At 44.3% G+C, this 21926-nt stretch overlaps 1 protein-coding gene across 1 annotated transcript; it reads right to left on the bottom strand.

Moving 5' to 3' along the window:
- Nucleotides 1-736: 736 nt before the first annotated feature.
- Nucleotides 737-21376, bottom strand: DLST (dihydrolipoamide S-succinyltransferase). Its single transcript, XM_090271170.1, has 15 exons — nt 21249-21376; nt 20666-20699; nt 18265-18313; nt 15712-15767; nt 15491-15565; nt 15205-15260; nt 14301-14412; nt 12372-12527; nt 11926-12002; nt 11035-11132; nt 5666-5796; nt 4222-4295; nt 3831-3914; nt 3259-3426; nt 737-2292 (listed from the first exon to the last, which is right to left on the bottom strand). The coding sequence occupies exons 1-15, from the start codon at nt 21309-21311 to the stop codon at nt 2158-2160; spliced, it is 1368 nt and encodes a 455-aa protein (XP_090127296.1). The 5' UTR covers nt 21312-21376; the 3' UTR covers nt 737-2157.
- Nucleotides 21377-21926: the final 550 nt, after the last annotated feature.

Genomic DNA, 21926 nt, shown 5'->3' with positions numbered 1-21926 from the left:
CGGAAAACTAGAGATAATACCTCCTTTGTAGGCTTACTAGAGAAATCAAAAGCTTCTAGCACCATGTCCTGGACCCAGTAGAAAATTCTATAATTCCTTTCATTGAACCCAAATTTTTTTCCTATCTACTAACTCTAGTTCTAACCCTCTTCATACCGAGATGGCCCCACTGGAAGCAGGACCAGCAGGTACAGACTGTGTGGAAAGACCAGGCTGTATTTAAGCCTGGAAACCCCCGTGCCCATCACTTAGTCAGTGCAGGTTAGCTGCCAACTGTCTGTTCTCCCGCACAGACCACTGCTCCCAGGAGGCAACAGACCTTCACTCTTCCTCACTGACCTCGAGCATCCTGGTACACGCATGGCATTCTGGTCCGAAGTGTGAAAACTTAAAGAGTTGTCCCGCCTCTCCCCTCTCCATCCCAGAAACAATGCAAGCCCCACAATAAGGCAGGTGTTAGTGTTTGAAAGGGCTTCGCAAAGGTGGAAACCAGTCTGCCTTTAAGAGTATGGCTTGCCGGGCTCAACTGGTTCATTGGAAGGAAGCCAGGACACCTGCCTGGCTGGGAGACAGTTCCATTTTCTGTCAAATTAGTACAGTGTTAACTTATTTCAACAGTCTGAGATATCACAGGATAACCAAAGGCAGATCACACAGCTCTGAATGCAAACAACCAGTGCTGCAGTCGTACACAACCTCAGTAACCAAAAGGAACACAGAAGCAGTAGAAACCCTGTTTGAGAACATTTGCCCTTTAATTTGCATTTAAAATCAGTTTCTTTAAATATTTCAGTTACAAGTTCTCAATAGTGAAGACATAGTAGATGCTGCAGGCACTCAGTACTGGCTCCCATCCCTTCCCTCCACCCACCCCCCAGGCCTTGCCTCTTTGCTCAAGATACAAACGGGCACTCTGCACTAAAAATGCTCCTTCTGCCAAGTGTCAGCAGCCTCAGGCCTGAATGCAGTCAGGATTCAAAGCAATGAAGCCTGGAAGCTTTCATGACAAGACATGTGTCTTTAACCATGTTCCAAGGAATTCCAGTGATTGTGCCCAGACCCAATGGGCAGTACCTCAGAGGTAACATCGGTCGATTTCCCTGTGTACTAGCATCTTGGGGCTGGTTTCCACCATAGTCCATCCTCTCCCAGACCCATGTTCTGCGGAGCAAGAGCAAGGTCCCACTTCCTAAGGGCCATGATATAGGAAGAAACAGAACTGCCTCTTCAGTCCACGCACTTATACCAATGAAATTTAAAAGTTCAAGTCAATCTGAGCCAGTCCACAGCAAGGCTCTCTCACCCCAATCTCTGCCAGGCTCTAGTCCATCCTCCACTGCCATGATGTGCTAGAATATACTCTAAATGAGAACAATGTGCTAGAATGGTTCCTAGCAACCTGGGAAGGTTGACACAACCACAGCTGTGTGCAATTGTACCAAAATGGGTCCTCCTGGTGTGAGGCTATGACAGACTGTGAGGGCAGGCCTGGGCTCTGGTGGGAATCTGCCCTCTCCCCCTCAACACTGCCAACACCCCAGATACCCTGGCCTGTGCTTCCTGGAAGAGGTAGAAGAGGCATCTTGAAGTCAATGACAGCTGAGAATGAAGGTGCATTTAAGAAGCAAAGCAGCACCCCTTGGCCGGTGGTCAGTACGTCCACACGGGTGGAATCAGGTGAGGACGCGCACAGCCAGGACAGAGGCTGCTCTGAGCGCGGGAGGCACAGCACTCTCCTAGGCTGCTGTGGGAGAATACACTTTCAAATGATTGAAACGTAATCACATGGTCCCCAGTGGTTTCCCTATAGTATATATACTGGCACAGGGGAGAAGCAAAATTAACTCTGCAGAGGGCTAATGGAAGAAAGGCAGGAATATTAATGAGCATCCATTAAGGCTCTCTCTCTCTCTCTCCCTCAAGCCTAAGGAAATAAGATATTCGAGTGTTAAGAGAGGGATGCAGAGAGGGAGAGGGCCTGGTAGGAACACCAAGAAAAGACCTGCGACTGCTGGTTACATAGTGCCCTGGCTTTCTTGCTTGAGGCCAACAGCATGTGCCTGTCTGTCACCAGGCCAACCCGGGACCCATGTTGCGGTAGAAGAAGACTGGTTTTCAGTTCCTGCATGGTCAATGTATTGGGTATATGACTTCCTCCTAAAGGTCCAACAGGAGGACTCTGGGATCCTCTACCGCTGCCTTGATTTTGCGAAGAAAAGTCACAGCCTCTCTGCCGTCGATTAGCCGATGGTCATAGGTCAATGCCACGAACATCATGGGCCGCACCTCCACCTGCAGAGATGAGAGGTTTATGGAGTCGTCTGCAGAAAAAGCCCCGCTAAAGTGGGGAGATGAAAAAAGCACAGTACACAAGAAAGTCCCCAGTTCCTTTCCTACTGATGCTGCTTCTAGATATTTACAATATTTTCAAAAACCAAGCTCCTCCACGTCTTCCACTAAGAAGCAAAGTTTAACCAAGAAAACAGGAGTCCCCTCACAACTGCCTTTTTACATGCACACTGCCCTTTACTCATCTGTTTTCTACAGGAAAAGCTTCCCCTTCAGTTTTGGCTGCTATACTTACTTCTTTACGGTTATAACTTAGTTTTTTTTTAAAACACAGGGTCCACAAATTCTCTGAAATTATATGCAAAGTTGTACGTGAGCATTTTCAGGGGAGATCTATGATTTTCAGATTCACAAAGGAGTCAGCGACCCAAAAAGGTTCTAAACACAGTCTCAGAAAATGTTTTCCTACTGACACGACTTCCAGGGCCGGCTCCATATCCTTTGACATCATTCCCTAAACTCCCAGAGAACCTCTAAGCCTTATCCTACACTTGGAAGTTCACAGACTGCTTTGCACAATTATCCTGTTTCCCAGGTGCAAGGACCAGGTCCCCAACTGTATTCCCACTCCCTACGGCACCTAGAGAAGGAAGCCTGTTGACTGTCCTGGATGAAGGGGCAAGCCTTCTTATTCTTAGTTCAATCCCCTTCAAACGTTATTGTGCATCAGAATCATCTGCAGTCCCTGCTTCAACAGGTCCAGAAGGGGGTCCAAGAATCTACATTTCTAGTAAGTTCCCAAATGATGCTGATCCACACACCATTTGAGAACCAGTGCCTTAGCTATTAATTAGAAACTAAGAGATGAAACTCATGCCTGAAGTTATGGTCAATCTCTTACAATTAGAATTTAGTTAGGTTTCCCTCTCATCGCTTAGCTCCTAGGATGTTAACAGTGATGGTTCTTACCTTGCCTCCCACAGCCACTGGCCTATCAAAGATTGCATGCATGCCCAGGATGGCAGACTGAGGGGGGTTGATAATGGGTGTTCCAAAGAGGGAGCCAAAAACGCCTCCATTGCTAATGGTGAAAGTACCACCGTCCATATCTTCAATGGCGAGTTCATTCTTTCGGGCCTAAAGACAGAGATTTCATAATTGAAATGTAAGGTCATAAGAACTCCCTTCACCTAAAGGAAGTCCGGAAGGCTCATAGGTGATATCAACAGCCCAGGTTCTAGCTGCGACATGAAAGCTGTTCAGCTGCGATGCCTGTGGCTAGCGCTCCACAGGACAGGCACAACGCCTTCAGGTCCTTTTCTTCTCCGGCAGGTCTCACTTGATGAGATCTTCAGTCACAAGAGCACATCGAGCTCTGCCAGACACGTGCGCTTCGGCTCCCGTGGGTGAGAGGCTCTGCACTCCTTATGGAACAGAGTGGGGCTCCAGCTCCCTAAGCACAGCTCGCTGGTGGGCCCTGCCTCCCTGGCTCCTTCCCTGACCCTCCCAGCAGCTGACACGCATGCCGCGTTCTACTTTACCTTCTCTCCCAGTTCACTGATAGTTTGCTCAATATCAGCATAATTCATACTTTCCACATTCCTGATGACGGGAACCACCAGACCCTGATTAAAGTAAAAAACTGTTTTCAGTTGCAAATTAATAGTACCCTTTACAGTTATAACTCCCTTGATTCAAGTCAATGGTCTCTCCTTCCCAGAATATCTTATTTACTCAATGTAATTAACAGAGTCTAAAATATTTAGGCTTGATATTAAAACAATGTAGCATGGTCAAAAACAGATTACTCTTTTACGAACCCCTTTCTAAAAGGACAATTACAGACATGATCTGTGCCCCGGTGTCTTGCTTCTTCACACAAATAAGGTGAGACTCTAAGACCAGAGTCCCCCACCTCCTGCCCCAACATACCCGTGGTGTGGCCACCGCAACACTGATGTCAATATAATCTCGATATACCACCTCTTTGGTTGCATCATCAATCACTACGAGAGAAAAAACATGTGTTACGTACAATTCCTGAGGTCTAGGCTGATGAGGTAATATCTGCATTAAAATAGTCAAAATCCACAGTGCTTAGTCCCGTGTGGACTGACCTATCAGTATGAAAGGCACTTTATTACAAGTGGCAAACCCCTCTTACTCCCATGTTAGCCATAACATCTCCCAAGTGCCCTGCATGAGCCTGAGAGCCCGAGCACAGGGACATCCATTTCTTCGGCAGCCCTCAGAAGGGCTCAATACACGGGCTCCCGTACGGTAAGTACACATTAAGTTCTTGTTAGCAAGCCCTCCCTGAACTGAGAACAGCTAGGTTTAAAAAGTGCTCCCCAAAAGGCCAATTAGCAAATGGGGGGGAGGTGCTGCCCATTAGCTGCCCACTCACAACAAAGGGGATAAGGTGTGGAGGGAGGATCTTTCTAGGAGGTTCTGGAGAAAGCAGGGTGGTCTGGTTTTAATACTGCAGCTTGAGACAGCAAACAGCATCTGAAGATTTAGCTCTAGTGCTCATGAAAAATACAGGCTTGGGAATCCTTTCCACAGAAAATGTGTCTTGTATTGTCAGGTCACGACACCCAGGAAAAGCACGTATAGGGACAAAGAGGCCAAGAGCACTCAGAAATGCCAACGAGCAGAGTCAGGCAGGAAGAAGACAGCCGGTCATGAAGCATGAGAAGAATGGAAGAAACAGGTACGTACATGGGCAAAACAAAGACAGCCCTTCTATGTACCTAGAGCGCATCATTTGATGGAAGGGACTAGTGCTTTAGGGACTAGATCTTTAGGGACGCTGGCACTGCTGAGGGTTGCAAAAGGGTCCATGTCCCCTCTTCAGTTTTCCAGGGAATAGAAAAGTATCTCAACAGGAAAGAGAACTGCTTGCTAGGTCAACATTTCAATGATGTAGGTGAGTAAAACAGAAGGAAAAGGAGCATTAAGTCCATGAGAGAGGAGCCAAGACCACAGCCCCCCATTGAGGCCTATCAACCAGAAACTGAAGGTTCCCCTGAAGCCTATGCCAAGTGTGGAAGTTGGACCCCAAGGTCACAGAGCCCTCTGGAAGGTGAGCGCCACACAGAACATGAGCTTCCACTCTATGTGAGAAGCCCGGAGCATGGAGCTGGCTGACAACTTCCAAACTAGGCACCGGGAAGAGAAATCATTCTGCCCATTCAGTGGGGACTAGTAATTATGATACTATTTCAGGAAGGTGAATTAAGAGATCCCTGGGAAGACATAGATGTTTTTCACAGGTGTGAAATTAAGAGTCTTGGTGTCTTGACCTTGGTCTTTGAGTCTGTGTTCATGCACATAATTCCCAGGACCTCTGTGATGCTGACCACCACAAACTCACCTGCATTTACAATAGGCTGTTCCTGCAAGGCGAAGGCTGAGGCCTTCACAAATGCCGACATGAAGCCCAATTTGAGGTTATGTTTCTTCAGAAAAGCATCTTTGTGCCGGGCCCTCATTTCCTGGATGTTACTGCAAAAACACATTACAAAACAAACTGACTATAAATGAAGCCTTGATTTTGACTTTCATACTGGTTTCTAACTCCGTGTACACAATTGGGTAAGCTTTCTTCCCTTACTCTGTACCGTAAAGTTCAAGTTTTGAAATAGTCCACGAGAGGTCAACACAATAACCTTCCTTGTTCCTTTACAAAATAAACCTGGACACAGAGGAATCTATCTTTAAGGCCAGCTGAGCCATAGGGTCCTTCATAGTCCAGAAATCACAGATTTCAGTGACAGATAATATGAACAGGAGATCACAACAGCACACCAACATCCTTGCCCTGGAAGGGAAAAGTGATTTTCAGCTACACTAAAACCATGAGCTATCTACCGTGTAAAAGAAATCTTTAAGCATAAAGTCCACAGAATAGGCAATATTCTTTTTATTAATTTTCAAAAACCCACCAAACCTAATTAAAACGTCCTTGTGACATACCTCCTATCTCCTAATTAGTGAAAACAAAACCTGCTCCCCAAATACTCCACAGGTACAGGGGCGCCACATGAGCAAAAGCAGTCACAGACAGAAGGTATAACTCAGCACTCTTTCAGGCTGATGGGAAAGTCAGCAGATGCCTTCTTCCCCTCCCCAGAGTCAGCAGTGCCATCCACTTCTGCCTTCAAACAGGTGCCCCACTACACGTGAGGGTCAATGCAGGGCACCGAGACACAGGGATACATAATAAAGACACAGCCCTTGCCCTTAACACACTGTTGACCGGTCACGAAAAAACTCGTGCCCAAATGTTTCAAGCCCAAATGTTGTTGAATGATAAGTTAACTCGTGTTTGCACTCGCATTAGCTTATACAATTCTTAAAACTGAGAGTAATATAGGATTTTGTAAAAGTTTATTTAGATTGTTTCATTTTCATATTCAATTACAAAATAATAGCTAATGATGTGGGATAGCTTTTGTATAAAATTGCCGGTCAACAAAAGATCAATTTCATGGATATCTTTCCTTGGTACTTAGAAGAGTGGCTATGTGTGAACCTAAGCTTTCAAAGGGCGAGCAGCATCCCTCCTGAGAAGCCTCTGCAACATGAACAGCCTTTGTCCCTCCAGGGCCAGTTTTCCCACAGACACACCACATACTGCAGTTAGTGGGAAATGGCTTTCCCATCATTTTGCGGAGAAAATCTCAGTATTTATCGGAATCCAGTTCTGTGATGAAAATCGACTTCAACGTTATTTCAGGCCCAAATGCTCGGTTCTCCCTATAATGACCTAATGCGACATTAGTGCGAAAGATGACACAACTTTAACTCCCCCTTTCAGACCTTTTGTTTCTTAAAAAGGAAGTTTTACGAGGGGGATTGAGTTTAAATGTTTGTTTTCCTGAGTCTAACCTTATTTAGTGCTAGGATTACCACCCTAAAGACATTACTGGTTCCCAAGACACAAGAGCTGCAGGAGAGGGAAAGAGAAGTGATAAGCATCTCTGCTCTCAAACCTGCCCCAATGCCATTGTCTGGTCATTAAGGAGTTTCTATTTCAGAGCTCTGTCCTTGGAGGCAGCGGCTGGGAAAACAGGGAGAGGAGAAGGTTTCTCAGAAAGGCCCCTATGGGTTAGCTGATCAGCACAAGACCCAAAGGGCACTCGATCTAAACCAGATTACTGACGCAGTGAGACCCAGGCCATCATTAAGTGACACCTCAATTAGCTGCTAAAAGGAGATCCAACTATTACTCCTACCTTCCAATCAAAGCTGTTAAGCCAACTGCATCTTTTTCAAGGCCACAAATATTTACATGTTTTGTCTTAAGATACTGGGTAGAATTTCAAAGTCCAATTCAATTTGTGCACAATTTGGCCCTAATGCATTGAAACCTAAGCTGCAGACTCTGTGATTCATTAGTCAAGGTTCTTCCCTACATCCTATGGACAGAAGAGAAATCTCTGGCTTGAATGACATCCAATCTTTTTAGGAAGCTTCACAACAGAATGGATGACAGCTAGTGAAGTAGGCCACGGAGCCCTCCTCTGTGAACAACGCTATCACACACTGACAAAAACCAGTCCCTTCTTAAACTTTTCAGATCCCTCCAAAAGAAAACAAATTTCCCTTATGAAAACTATCATAAATTAGCAGACTAAACACTCAGAACCAAAAGAAACAAAAAAATGACCGAAAGACTCCATGACTTACCCCTGAATTAAATATACACTCATCCCTGTTATTCCATTCCTTCCTACACATAATCCTCACAGCAGATTTCTCAAATGTATCTTGTACTTTTCTGTGTCAAGTCCATATCGTATCATCTGGAATGACCTTTCTCCACAATGTTACCTGTGTTAAAATGCTAGTTGTTCTCTTTCCTACAGGAAGCCTCTCGTGACCTACCATCCCTACTTCTGCCCCGCCCCTCAAAAACAAATGATGTCATTCTCTTTTCTGCTTCATACTCTTTGTACCCTTCTTATGCTTATTTTTCTAGATTTTACTTTGTGCTAATCCACACTAGACAGTAAGCTCTAGAAGGGTAGGCGCTCTTTCCGCTCATCTTTGTTTCCTCCTCAAATATATTTAGTATCTTGTACTTAGTAAATGCTCAAAAAATGTTAAATTTAACTACACTCTTTTCCCTAGAGTGCCAGTACTTGTAAACATAAAAATCTTGAAGAAAATAGGTGAGTCAACAATGAGGTTACTACAGAAATTAGCATACAGGAAGCCCTCAATTAATGTGGTTAATAGGTTTTGCAACTAAGTGAAACAACATATAATGAAACTGATTTTTACCACAGGCTAATTAAGTTCCTTAGGCGGCCTGTTAACGTTATAATGAAACCACGTTGAATGAAACATTATTCGAGGACCCACTGTACCGAATTAGTACCTTTAGTTAATTTCTGGGGTTTCCTTTAAAAACATAACTTGGACATATAGGCCTCGCTTAATCCTGTCTGCAGCGCTGCCTCCTGAGACTCAACGGTTTGGCTGAACTAAGTGGCTGGGTTGGTGAAGTATGGGGTGGTCTGTGGGCTTCACTTTAAAACTGGTTTCTCTTTTCTATCCTAATGGCTTGGACAGAAAGGGCCCAGAGATCTGAGAGGGGGGAATCTAAAAATATTCTTCTCAGCCCAAACTAAGTATAATGGGCAAAAGGGTTTTGGACAGGTGAGACGTGCCTTGCACACCTTCCTCCAAAGAAACCTTTTTTTCCCTAATGTGGGACATTGAAAAATTAATCCCTGCCTTCTGTTATTTAGTGGTCATGGATTGAATAATGCCTTTTAACCCTGTTGGCAAACCTGTTGCCCTCAGAATACAACAAGGATGCCAGCCTGTTAAACCAAGCACGCCGTTGTCCGGGGACAGCCAACTGACCTGGAGTCTGCATACTTCCCCATGTGGGAAGGCCACCCTCCCCTCCACACCCCCACTCTTATTAGGGATTTCTGGATTCAAGGGTAGGTAGGAAGACAACCATGTCCAGCTTGAAGCAGCTAGAGGAGCTCGAGACCTTTGCCCATTGTCCTTTATAAGATTATAAAGGGTCTTAAGTCCGAGAGGGAGGGATTGTTATTTTTTATTGTTAAAATAATTAATTAATCATTTATTTATTAAAAAAAAGAAGAAGAATATATGAAAGGGTGAAGCGGGAGAGTTTGTATGTATGACCCATGGGCATGGACTTGGGGGGGAATTGCTGGGGGAGGGGGGTGCTGTGTGGAGGGGAGCAAAGGGGAAAAAACTGGAACTATTGTAACAATATAATCAATAAAATATACTTAAAAAATAAATAAATAAAACATAACTTGGTTTCCATTTCATTGTCAAAGCTGGGAAAGATGAAAGACAATACAAGCCTGTATCTTTTCATCCACACAATTCTGAGTCTCTTAGGAACCTGCTAAGGAGCAGTCACTGGGAGAAAGAAGCAGGGTTGGGTGCCCTGGCTCTGGGCATTGTCCAGCAGTTCTCCATCCCAATGGGTAGGCCTCAGCATAGGGCTTGTTGGCCTGCTTGCCCTATCTCTACTTGGCAACTCAGCACTAGTCATCAGACTTGAAGACTATTCGTCGTCGTCGTCGTCGGCAGCCGTCCGTCTCGAGAGACGATGGTGTAGCTTCTTAAGAGTCTATCTGCACCGCCGAGAATGGCTGTGCAGTCCGACTCGGGAGTGACATGGTATCTGTCTCCTCCCGTGTTGAATCGACATCTTGTGATGACACTGAAGCTACAGAGCCTGGGCAGGGTAATATGGAGGGTCTGCTGTTGCCCATGCAGCAGACCCCCCCTCTCTTCGCAGCTGAAGGGTCCAAGGGAAAGACGGAGTCGATACAGCTTGGGTTCAGGTGCGCCGCAGGAGTTGCCGGTGTTGACTACAACGTCAAACCGCCTTAGGGACTCCGGCTCCGGATTTTCTGTCGGGGTTTACTCCCTTAGCCTTTCCCCTGAAGAGGTATGCCGCAAGGCAGCGGAGGTTTTTTGGAGTCAGAGTTTTCCTTCTCTGATGTACCCTGACTGGAAGATCGAACCAGCGACACTTAGCTCGCAGGCCGACGCTCAATCCACTGAGCTAAACCAGCCAGGGCAAACTTGAAGACTATTACTACATCACTTATCAGAAATCACAAGATTCAGGTACAAAAGTCTAAAAGCTGAGCTTTTTAAGTCACAGAGGGGACAGATATAGTATTAGGAGTCTATGAAAGAATGAACCATTGGGTCACTCTGTTTAAGTCAACAAGCAATACAAAGCATTAAGTACCTCTTCCCTGTTAAGTTAGTTTTGGAATCAGCACTAGATGGGGACTAGGGCAAGTTCAAGCGTTCTCCATGAAAAAGGGCATGGCCTTGGCTGGTATGGCTCAATTGGTTAGAGTGTCACCTCATAAACTGAAAGGTCCTGGGTTCAATTCCTGGTGAGGGCACATACCTAGGTTGTGGGTTTGGTCCCCAGTCGGGGCGCATACAAGAGGCAACAAATGTTTCTGTCTCACACTGACGTTTCTTTCCCTCTCTCTCCCCCATCTCTCTCAAATTACTAAGCATGTCCTTAGGTGAGGGGAGAGAAGAGACGAGAAGAGACAAGATGAGACGAGATGAGACAAGAAGAGAAAAGGAGAGAAGCGAGAAAGAAAAGAAAGAAAGAAAGAAAAGAAGAGGAAAAATAAAAGAGAGAGAGAGAAAAGGAAAGAGAAAAGAAAGAAGGAAAGGGTATGGCAATAAGAGGAACAGAGCTCTCACCTCATGTCAATTTCATTGAAAGTTGTCAGCATTGCACATGTATTCTGGGCTTCCTTCAGACGCTGAGCAATGCGCTGCCGCATCCTGTTCATCTTCTCCTGAAAGTCAAAGTGGGACAAGTACTGACAATCTGGGTCTCTTTGGATCAAGCACTCCCCATTTAGTCCAAGGGAGTACCCAGTTGCCACAGTGGACAGTCAGGACTATTAATATCTAAGTACAACAAGAGCCCCAGGCTTCCTCTTTCCTGTGCCCTTGCTCCAGACGCACTTAAAGTTTGACCAAGAATGGAGGCCCAGGAAATGGTTTGATTTAAAAAACAAAACCAACTTATGAAAAGGAAGAGTAGTGTAGGACAAGACAACCCAGGGATCACTACAGAAAGGGCAATTTCTAGTGATAAAAGACTTGCATGAGAAGAGCTACTTGTGAAATGGAAACTCACTGGTAATAAACTTTTGAGGCTATAGTATTCTCAGGCAGAGGAACCCACACTCCTGACCATACTTCCTTGAGGTTTTATGTCTGCCCCTGACAGCTACTGCTACTGTGCAGCCCTCAGGAATAGAGCTCACTAAACCAACTCTCTGAAGTGTGTTAATGCATCCCCTCCCCACCACAATACTAAGTTACCATCCCTGCAAATATTTTACTCACCCAAGACATTTCAGTGGTAGCATAACATACTGGAAAAACCACTGGACAAGTGTTTACTCAGGTCCTAGTTCTATCATTTGACAGCTCGTGACTATGAACAAGTTACTTCCTGAACGCAGTTTCCTTGTCAAGGTCAAGAGAATAAGCAGCCAGCCATTCAAAGGTAGGCACTACCACACCCACATTCAACATCGCCCCTCTGCCTCTTTCCTGGAGTCGTCCTCAGAGGCTTACCCGATGTTCTGAACGCAGACCTTTACCAGCTCCTGGCTCAGCTACTAGACGAGCAGCAGTGGGTTTTACTGCAGAAACTAAAAATGAAGGGGGTGGGGGGTATAGCTGCATTAGAAAAGGAGAGAACCACTTACTGAGTATGTGCCAGTGCTTCGATACTATACTGTCACTTAACTGTCAAGATATCCTGAGGTATATTAGTACCATTCCCACTTCACAAATGAGCAATCTGCTCAGAATAGTTAAGTAACTAGCCAAAAGTCACATAGCTTTAAACAGAAAGCTGGGATGCAAATCCAGGTGTTCTGATACAAAGTCTACAGTTCTTTCTACAAAGCAGCCAACAGAGCCATAATTAGTCTCAGGCTTCACCCTGTGAGGAGACATGACATTAGATGAGGCTGTTCTTCTCCCACGTAAAGACACTTGGGAAGACAGAGGCTTACCCGGTTTGCTGGCAGGAGGTTGTGAGGGCGAGGGCACTGGTGGCATCTGAGTGGGTATGGATGCTGCAGGGGGAGGAGGAACTGCTGATGCTACAGGTTCTGCTTTTGGGGCTGCGGCAGCAGGGGCTTCAGCAGGCTTGGCCTTAGCAGGAGCAGCTGGAAAATAAGAGGAACAGATGCCACTGGTACTGTCTGGAATGGAAAGAACCAAATCACAGATACTACACAGAATTTAGCAGCAAAAGCTCTATCTCCAATCAATTAGCAAATGTTTCCTGGGTATCTGCTATAGATGCAAGGCTTTATGAGATACACGCAATGAGGTAAGGCACTGTTCTTCTATTCCCCAGGGCTCCTAGATGTCCTACATCAGGTTAACTGAATTCAGCTGCCTTCCTAATTTCACAAATACCTAATTGAACACCAAATGCAGCAAGTACTTTTAAAGCACCTACTAAGCCCATGGAAATGTAAGCTTCCCAGCAAAAGAAACCCAGGCAATTAAAGGTGTTCAAAATTCATACATAAAAATAACGTATTTCTAGTTACAGTAATATCTGATAGTCTCGTCTTCTATTTAAACATCACACGTGGAAGAACATTCTTAACTATTAAAAAACAAAAGCTTAAATAATCAAGGGCTCATTTAGACAAAGAATTCAAAGCATTTCATCTTGAATGACTCTCATAAACCAATGAGGTGGTCAAGTAATAAACTCATAAGACTAAATTAGATGTTTATTTTGATTTTACCCATCTGGACATTATATTTGGTTTTATATTTAAATTAGAATTTAAACAAAAAGAAAGATTTTATTTATTTTTAGAGCAAGGGGAAGGGAGGGAGAGAGAGGGAGAGAAACATCAATGTTCGAGAGAGACACTGATCGCTGCCTCTCGCACACCCCCAACTGGGGACCCAGCCCAAAACCCAGGCCTGTGCCCTGACTAGAATCGAACCGGCGACATTTCAGTTTGCAGGGTGGCACTCAATCCACTGAGCCACACCAGCCAGGGCTAAATTAGAACATTTTTAAAGGAATAAATGATCAGAAGATGAAATTCTTCCACTGAAGAATCCACCTTCTCTAGCCTTCTATTACACATTCTTTCCATCCTGGGTTTCTATATTGTCCTGACCAATCTCAATCATGCAATCTACCATCTCTCTGCTATGTATTTTAACAATGAAAAAGAAATAAACTTTCATAGTTACAGCATTTAACTGAGAACCAGAAAAAATTTTTTTCTTTTCTATTCTCTAATACAGACTATAAGGTCCAGTACAAATTCATTCCCTTACTTCTCATTTCTTCCCAAGAAAAATAGCAACCCTCTCTACAAATGTGATGAGAACAGATATAAAACCACTACACTAAATTCTCCATAAAAGATACCACGAAATATTGCTTCTTCTCACTTTAAAACAGTGGCTCTCAGCCCTGGCTATGTATCAGAATCACTTGGAGAGCATTAAAACACACGTGCACGCACGCTTGCACAGAACTATGATAGATAACCAAGATCTTGCAACCCCAGATTTAATATATCAGAATCCCTAGACCATGGAGTCTAGGCATTTGTATTATTTTTAAAGCCTCCATGTGATTATGATGCCAGTGTTAGGGAGAAAAAAAAATTACTGTCTTTACTCTTCTTGATTTGTGTCACATTGTCAAGAAAAGGTCTATCATAAGAAACATACATGGAAAGAACAATACTATGAGGTTTATTTTAAAACCTTTTTCTTCTAGAACTTGACATTTAAAGTTCACATTATATAAATATCACCCCTCTTATTCCTTCAACTAAGGGCAGCTGGAATGCCAAATTGTCTTTGAGGTATCAAGAAATTAATTAGTACACTCTGCTCAGTCCCAATCCCAAGGGGCAACACTGAAGACCTTGACCACAGGAGAATTTCTTTACCGCCAGTTTTCCTGAGTGTAAAAAGAGGAGTGCCTCCTTCTACTTTTCCCCCATCGGGTACCAAAAGCGCTTCAATAACGCCATTTGCTGGCGATGGAACCTGCACGGATGTCTGGAAAAGAAAGACAGATGGAGAAAGAGTTCAAATTTTTACTTTGCATTATAAAATTAATTGTACAGAATCTCAAATATTAGTCACAGAGTTGCAACACAGATACACAAGACCGTGCATATAGAAATGCCAAGGCCACACTTTCAGAATAATATGACAAGTCAATGCTATTGTGAAGATTCACCCTTTCTGTCCTTAGAAACATTAAAGCAACATTCAGTTCATGAGTTTCCAGTTGATACTTGAAAAACTGGCAACAAATTGCACAGGTGTGCGCATGCACACAGAGAGCTATAAAACTACTACTGAAGTATATAGCACTTACATGTAGAAAAGCAATTTTGAATTAGTGTGCCGCAAGAATTTTTAAAACATGCAATACCTGACTATTTAGTCAGGGGCACTGACCTCTTTCCCTTAAGATTGTAAAAAAAAAAAAAAAATGACAAGAGCCAACACAGCAACAGCCATCCAGTGTGAATGAATCAAAATTATAGCTATTTTTTTTGTCAGATCAGCCAAAAACATATTTTTTGTGTGTGTCACAGAATTTTAGTAATTAGTTTATGTATGCTATGAGATGAAAAAGGCTGAAAGTTACTGACCTAGAACAATCTAAAATTAAACTTTTAAAGATTTTTAAATTTTTAATGAACTACTCCAACATTTTAAAAAATGTGTCTAGAGCCAGATAAAAATTATCTTTAAACAGTTAGGTCCCTGTTTCTTTCATTAGGTTAAGAAACCAAGGGGAGACCATAAAAAATTGCCACTAATATAGGACAAGCCTACCTTGTCAGTTTCAATCTCACAAACCACTTCATCTTCTGCAACTGTGTCTCCAACAGCTGAAAAGATAGTCAAAGGCTACCTGTCAGGGGGTGGTCTCCAGTAGCCACAAAATCCCCTCTGGCAAGTGTAAGACCCCTTTCCTACAGGGCCAAGAGAAAGTATGCTGCATGTAAAGAAAAGGGTGGAGCCATAGGTACCACTGAGTACCGTGGGCGTGGAGAGCGGTTCTAAGAGGGGACTTTCAGAAAGTACTTCAACTTAAGAAGTGAGAGGGCACTAATCTCACCTTTCTCCCACCTGACATCCCCTTCTGTGACAGATTCTGCAAACGCTGGGGTTTTGACTGTAATCACATCATCCTCTAGAAAAAGAGCAAAAATGAAAAATCACACATAATCCATACTCTTTTTCCTTAAATTTTTTTTTCTTTAATTAAACTCAGACAATTGTTGCTCTTCCCATTAAAACTCCATTCCCAAGAAGGCAGAGCTGAAGGCAGGTACTTACTGCACACAGCTGTAGTTCTGAAGAAGCGAATGCTGAAGACACTACTATTGTTAATGCTATAAAAGAAACATAAAAGTAAACTCCTTTAGCAAGTGAACCTCACATTTTAGGCACCATGGATCACCTTCCCTTTAAATCAGTGAGTCTTGACCAGGGGTGTCCATCAGTGTCACCTGGGGAAGCTCCACCAGGCCCCATCCCCGGAGACTCTGACTTGGCAGGTCTAGAGAAGAGCCTGGATGACTTGAGTGCCCTAAGCAGGGAGCGTATTGTGTGAGTCCAGGACTCTATTCTGCAGTGAAATGCCAGCTCACACACAAAAAACTTACATTTGGTTCTTTGAAGAAAAAAAATAAGCACCCTGTTCCTTTGCACACTCATCAAAAGGACTCTAACTTTCTGATTAGGTTTTTTCCTTAACTAAATCCAAGTAAGATAAATTGCATGCCATTGTGCCGGATACATGCTATTGTGCCACATACAATAGAATTTCTGTTCACAGGATTGCAGATTTAGATTAGCTAAAGCAGCTAGAGACAGCTCAAAAGTAAAACAGGTATTATTATGCACCAAAAAAAAACAAAACAATAAAAACTCCTCATATAGTACATCCTAGTGCATTTTGGACTCATTAAAGAGGAACCTCAAAAGACCACAGTATTTTTTGATATGGCACTAACTTTAAATAATGTAAACCAGAGAATGACAACACTTTGTATGTAGGAAAGCATTAACAGTGGTTACCTCTGAAGAGAGGGCGCTGTAGGTATATATGGTATCCACAGTTATCCACTACACACTGACACGTTTTGGGAGGGTGGTCTGGACTGATTGGGACTCTCCCTATCTACATTTCAGGGCTGCCTGAATACACCGAAGACCTTTGTGACAGGAAAGTAAAACAGATTTCAATTGCCTTTTGTTAGTTTTACCTTTATAATGTCAAAATAACTGTAAGTTCTATGTAGAATCAAGGGAAAATGTATGTTATAAGAAAATGCAGTTTGTGTGCTATGTAAAGTTGATACCCATATGTAAGTGCATGGGCATGGGCAAGAACCAATGCATGACATGCAGGCGCAGAGACGGCTCTGCGGGGACACCCAGGAACCTGGAGCACGGGCTGTCTCGGGGAAGAGGAACGTGGTAGTGCTGCAGGACACAGTCTTCTCATAGACACTTTATTTTTGAATCATATAAACTTATAACCTATTAAATAAAAACAAAAAGCCAAAAATAGTTTCACAATAAAAGATTTTAAAAATAAAAGTCGGTATCTTACTCACAGAAAAAATATACAACTCAGGAAGTTCTTAGATTAGGGTGACAGCCTAATCTAATGTGTAATCTTAGTCCTGAAAGTTAGGATTTAAAAAAATAATTCACCTTCGAATAGTTATTTGTTGTATTTATTGCATGGAGATTTGTTGTTGCTCCAATTTTCATTCAAATTGCATGTAAGTAGCATATTCTGAATCTCTCTAAATAATTTTTTTAATTATAAAAGTATTAGATGTCCACTGTAGAATATTTGGAAATAGCAAAAAGAGCATTTATAATGGGATTATATCGGACAGTAGAAAATGGAATCTTTTTTATAACCTGTTTATCTTCACTTATCATAGTGTGAACATGTTAACATGGCATAACTTAACCAATCCCTGTTGCTGGCCATTTTGAGAGAAATCTGGGTATACCAGACTTCTTCAGTATAGATTCCTAGAAATGGAACTGCAAGACCAAAAGGTAGAAAGTTCAAAGACCTATGAATGCCAAACTGCCCTCTAAAAATAACACAGGAATTCATACTTCTAGTACTGAGTGCATCATCTTCAAAAAAAAAAAGAAAAAGAAAAGAAAAAAAAATCCTATTGCGAAGCACAGTGAGGGAGCTAATCTCCTGACCCTTCAAAAAGATTTTCCCTGCAGAGAAAATGCCTTGACAGCTATTTACTGGGTAACTAGAGAGCATCCTCTTACGACCATATTAAAAATACTTGGAAGGCAAATTAGCATTAAGCAACATTCATAAGCAGAAGTTAATGTGAAACACACATGGGTGGCCTTTCTCCAAACTTTGCATTATGCAATAATAGCATTCCCTCCAAACTAGTCAAAGTCCCAGGACTCAATCAACTAGCCTTTTGCTTTTACTGTTTCTAAAATGAATAACGATGCTACATCAAGAGGATGCTCTCATCCTCCACAATAAAATGTAACCTCCAGCCCTTCAGCTGCACTTTTATCCAACCAGAATACTACTCAGGAGCACCCTTCTATATCTACTAACCATAGAAGGAGGGTTCCAACTTCACTTTCATTATAATCTAAACACCTTAGGACAGGGACACTCCTGGTCCAGCACTTGACCTGGGGCTGAAGCTCAAGGTACACCACATGTCATAAATGAACATCAAGATTACATCTAGGAACTCAACATAACCACCTAGGTTTCTAGCCCTGGAAGCCAGTGAAGAAAGCAAATGGTCAAATTTAGAACTGGTATCTTAAACACCCCGTGGCCACATAACTGTACTCCCCAGTGATACTTACACAATCTTCCTGCTGTCAGGGTAACCTGGTCCCTGACATAAGGAGACCCCTGCAAGAAACAAAACAACTCTTAACCAACGACTCTTATGTTATACAGGATACCTGTTGGGAATGGAGAAGAAGTCTGTTCACCCCCTAACTCTGAGACAGAGAAGGATCAACTACAGGCAACAATATCATCTTCATCGCAGAGTCCTGCTTCTTAAACTTTTCCACCAAGTAACCATAATGGCAAAGAGCAACAGGTATGTGGGATTGAGAGTGAGTATGTGGTTGAGGAGGAAAGGGGAGAATTCTAAGGGCATAGCCTGAAGTAGCTTTATCTCATTTACCTTAAAATTCATAAATTTTCACTATCCATATGTTTTCCTAATAAAATGTCTCCACTCTCAAAGTCTTCAAATACACTGAAGTCTGAGAAAGACACATATTAGCTTATCCTATAACCACACACAGCCTAATCTGAGAAGCAGTGAGAATGTTTAGTCTGGGTTTCTGTTTCCCTGGTTACTTAAAATGCACTGGGCTGGAAGTCTTACTGCCTCAACCCTAGTAGCAAAGACTGGACTACTTTAGGCCCAGAGCCTCCAGCTTGTCCTAAGACTATGCAATTAATTATCCCTCCTTTCAGTGTATTGTCTCCCTGAAGTCTTCTAGTCTGGTTAACACTCAACAGGTGGGAGTCCCTTTCTGCGTCACCATCCTTATCACAGAGAATGGCACTTCCCCAACTAATAACTAATTACTACAGCTGCCTCACCCAAATATGTTCTTTCATTTTTTCAATCTAATAACAACCCTTTCTGAACCCAGGGTTCAGGAGACACCAAATGAGAAACAGCTCTCTCTTGTACCCACTTCCCTGCAAACACCCCCAGGGTTTCAGAGTCAAGTAACCTGTATGTCCAGCAGCCAATGACTCTACAGAACAAATCCCAAGTAGAACGCATGTCTTCGAGCTAGAACAGCCAGCAGCCCATGCTGATTTTTAGAACCCTGAGTCCAATTTAGAGTTCATCCTACAAGTTTCATTTGTACTGTGTTTTAGGGTTTATAAAAAGCTTTCCCATAATGACCTGATTTTGATTTTGGTGTCTCATCACTCCCTGAAGTGGAACAACCATCTGCCATTATCCCCATTTTATATATTAGTGTGGCTTCCAAAGGTTAAGTTACCAGCCCAAGGTGAAGCCCTGAGCCACAAGGCAAACCCCAAGCGCAAGTCTGTTTCCAGCCAGACAGGCTTCCTTTCCATTTCTGTGACCAGTCAAGCCACTTTCAGCCTAAAAACTTTTGCAGAAGCAATTCATTTCGCCTGAAACAGCATTCTCTTGGATAACTCCTATGTACTCTTCCAGGCTTGGCTTACATGTTGCTTCTTCGCGGAAGCCGTAACTGACATCCCCACCGCGGTCTCCGCCTTCCCCAGCTGAGCTACCCACCCTCTCATTACACCCTGCGCTTCTCTTTATAGTAAACACAATGTAAGTACAGTACATCCTTCTGTGCGGATAAAAATGTATCTGCCATTTCTCCAGCTAGCATTTAAGGTCCTTGAGGGTAGAGAGAGACCATCTGTAATTCTATCACCTAGCACAGTGCCTGGCTTGTAGTAAGAACCCGATAAATTCTCTGTGGAGTACATGAGTCAGGCTGAGGAGTCGGGCAGACCTGGCTTGACCAACAGTTGGCTGAGCGACCTTGGGCAAGGCACTTAACTTCTCCTAGCCTTGGGTTCTGCATTTGTAAAATAGAATCCTCTAGTACTATTCCCTAATGATTAACTAAAAAATGTGCAGAAAGCACTCAGAACACTGCATGGCACACAAAAATCCCACAATAAGATTGACTCACTCAACAAATATTCCAAGCATATAAGAAATTATTGGGATAAAATCTAAATTCCTCCCAATAGTCTCTATACGATCTTCTATCTCATGCCACTCTCTCCCTTAACCAAAATGCTCTAACCAAACCAGTTCTGAAACACTTTCTCAAGGACTTCGTGCATGCTATTTCTTTTCCTTTTCCTGCTCTTCACTGCAGTTTTAATGTCACCTATTATAGAGGATTCTGCTGTCCCTCTTCATTTGCTTTCTTCTCAGCATTTAACCAAATTCTGTGATGGTTCATTCGCTTAACAATTCACACTTCGTCTTTTCCACGAGACTGTAAGCTCCAGGAGGTCAAGAATTTACAATTGCTGTATCCCTGACATGGATACAATAGAAACTTAGTAACTGTGTACTAAATGAATAAGTGACAGCTGTTATTACTAAATAGCATCGTATTTCATGCCTATGTATCTGACCACTATGCGGAGAAACACAGGCACCCCGATTTCCTCACATACTCTGCCCAGGAGGAGAGCGTTCTAGATGAGGGCAAAGGCAGAACTTACCAGGCAGGGAACGTCTCCCTAGAGGGCAGTTCCCCTGTTGAGAAAGAAGACATTATGGATGTCACCCAAGATAAAAGAAGGGAAGAAACAGCTTTTTCTCTTAAAAAGACTCAACGCTGTCCAGGTGCCGGTGACAGGTGAAGCTCATGACTCCAAAAAATGCAACAACCCCGGCTCTCAGACTCAGCCGGCACACCGGCCTGCCAAGCATCTCAACTTCCCACAGGGAGTAAATACCCACTGACTTTAAAGAAGAGAAGGGACGGGCCCCAGGATACCGTCGGGGGACTCACGGAGCCCCGTCCCAAACGGCTCTAGGCGTTTCCCCAACCCCGTTACGGAGGGAGGGTGGGGTACAGCAGGGAACGGTGCGCCGGCTGCCTCGGGAAGGCGAGGGGCCGCAGGGCTCCGCAAGAAAGTCCCGAGGTCAACAGCGGCCCTAGGCCACCTAGCCCGCGGCCTCTGCGTCCCGGTGCCCTTGGTGCCCCGCCTGGCTGGCGCACCGCGCTTCTGCCCCCAAGCAGTCCGTGTGCCCACCGGCAGCTTTCTCCCCCGCCGCGGCTCCGGCCCGGCCCAACTGTACCTTCTGGAAGGCGGAGAGCGAGCGGCTAAATGCCCGGGACACGCAGCGGGACCGGGACAGCATCGCGACAGCGGCTGTAGCAGCGGAACCGAGGGCGGGCGGACACCGGATATAGGGCCCAGCAGTAACCGGAAGTGGGGCGGGCCGCGGCACCCGCCGAGTGGGGAGGGGTGTTCGGAAGGAACCACTGGCGGTCTGGGGGAACCAACGGGCCCCGAGGAGCACCCCCTCACCCCAGTTGTCGGTGCGAGTGACCCCTCAGCTGTGGGGTGATTTGGAAGCCTGTTTCGCTGGCTGCCTGCCTGGGCTGGTCCGCCCGATGGTGCCTACGACTGTCCGGCGACCACATCGTCCCCGGGGTCCCACACCTCCCCGACTTTTCCGGGGAGCGGGCTCAGCCTGGCGCCCTCCTCTCCTGGGAGCCCGGGCCACCACGCCACTCCTCCGCACGACCGGAAAGGAGCAGAAGGCGGGCGCGGACTTTGAACTCGGACCTTGGCGACTCGCCTGCCTGATTTTACACTTGTTTGGCGTTGGGCCGTGACACCCGGGCAAAGACGCCTGATCGTCCCTGCTCCCTACTCAAACTCTCTCCAGCCAGGAGAATCCTGTGCATTTCAGAGGCTCTTCACGTGTCACTGTACCCCTAGAATATATAAACTCCATGAGATTAGGGAC

The sequence above is a fragment of the Furipterus horrens genome, unplaced genomic scaffold (genome assembly GCF_987537825.1).
Source record: "Furipterus horrens unplaced genomic scaffold, mFurHor1.1.pri manual_scaffold_3, whole genome shotgun sequence".
NCBI classification, from domain to species: Eukaryota; Metazoa; Chordata; class Mammalia; order Chiroptera; family Furipteridae; genus Furipterus; species Furipterus horrens.
Note: the sequence above shows the minus strand (reverse complement) of the source record. Positions and strands in the feature narration are given on the sequence as shown.

Bases quoted from the DNA above. Each gene is read 5' to 3' on its own strand.
- DLST (XM_090271170.1), bottom strand. From the start codon at position 21,311: ATGCTGTCCCGGTCCCGCTGCGTGTCCCGGGCATTTAGCCGCTCGCTC. The intron at 3,427-3,830 runs GTAAAGTAGAAC...CTCTGTCTTTAG, and splicing joins TCAGTGAACTGGGAGAGAAG to GCCCGAAAGAATGAACTCGC. The intron at 2,293-3,258 runs GTAAGAACCATC...TCATCTCTGCAG, and splicing joins CAGTGGCTGTGGGAGGCAAG to GTGGAGGTGCGGCCCATGAT.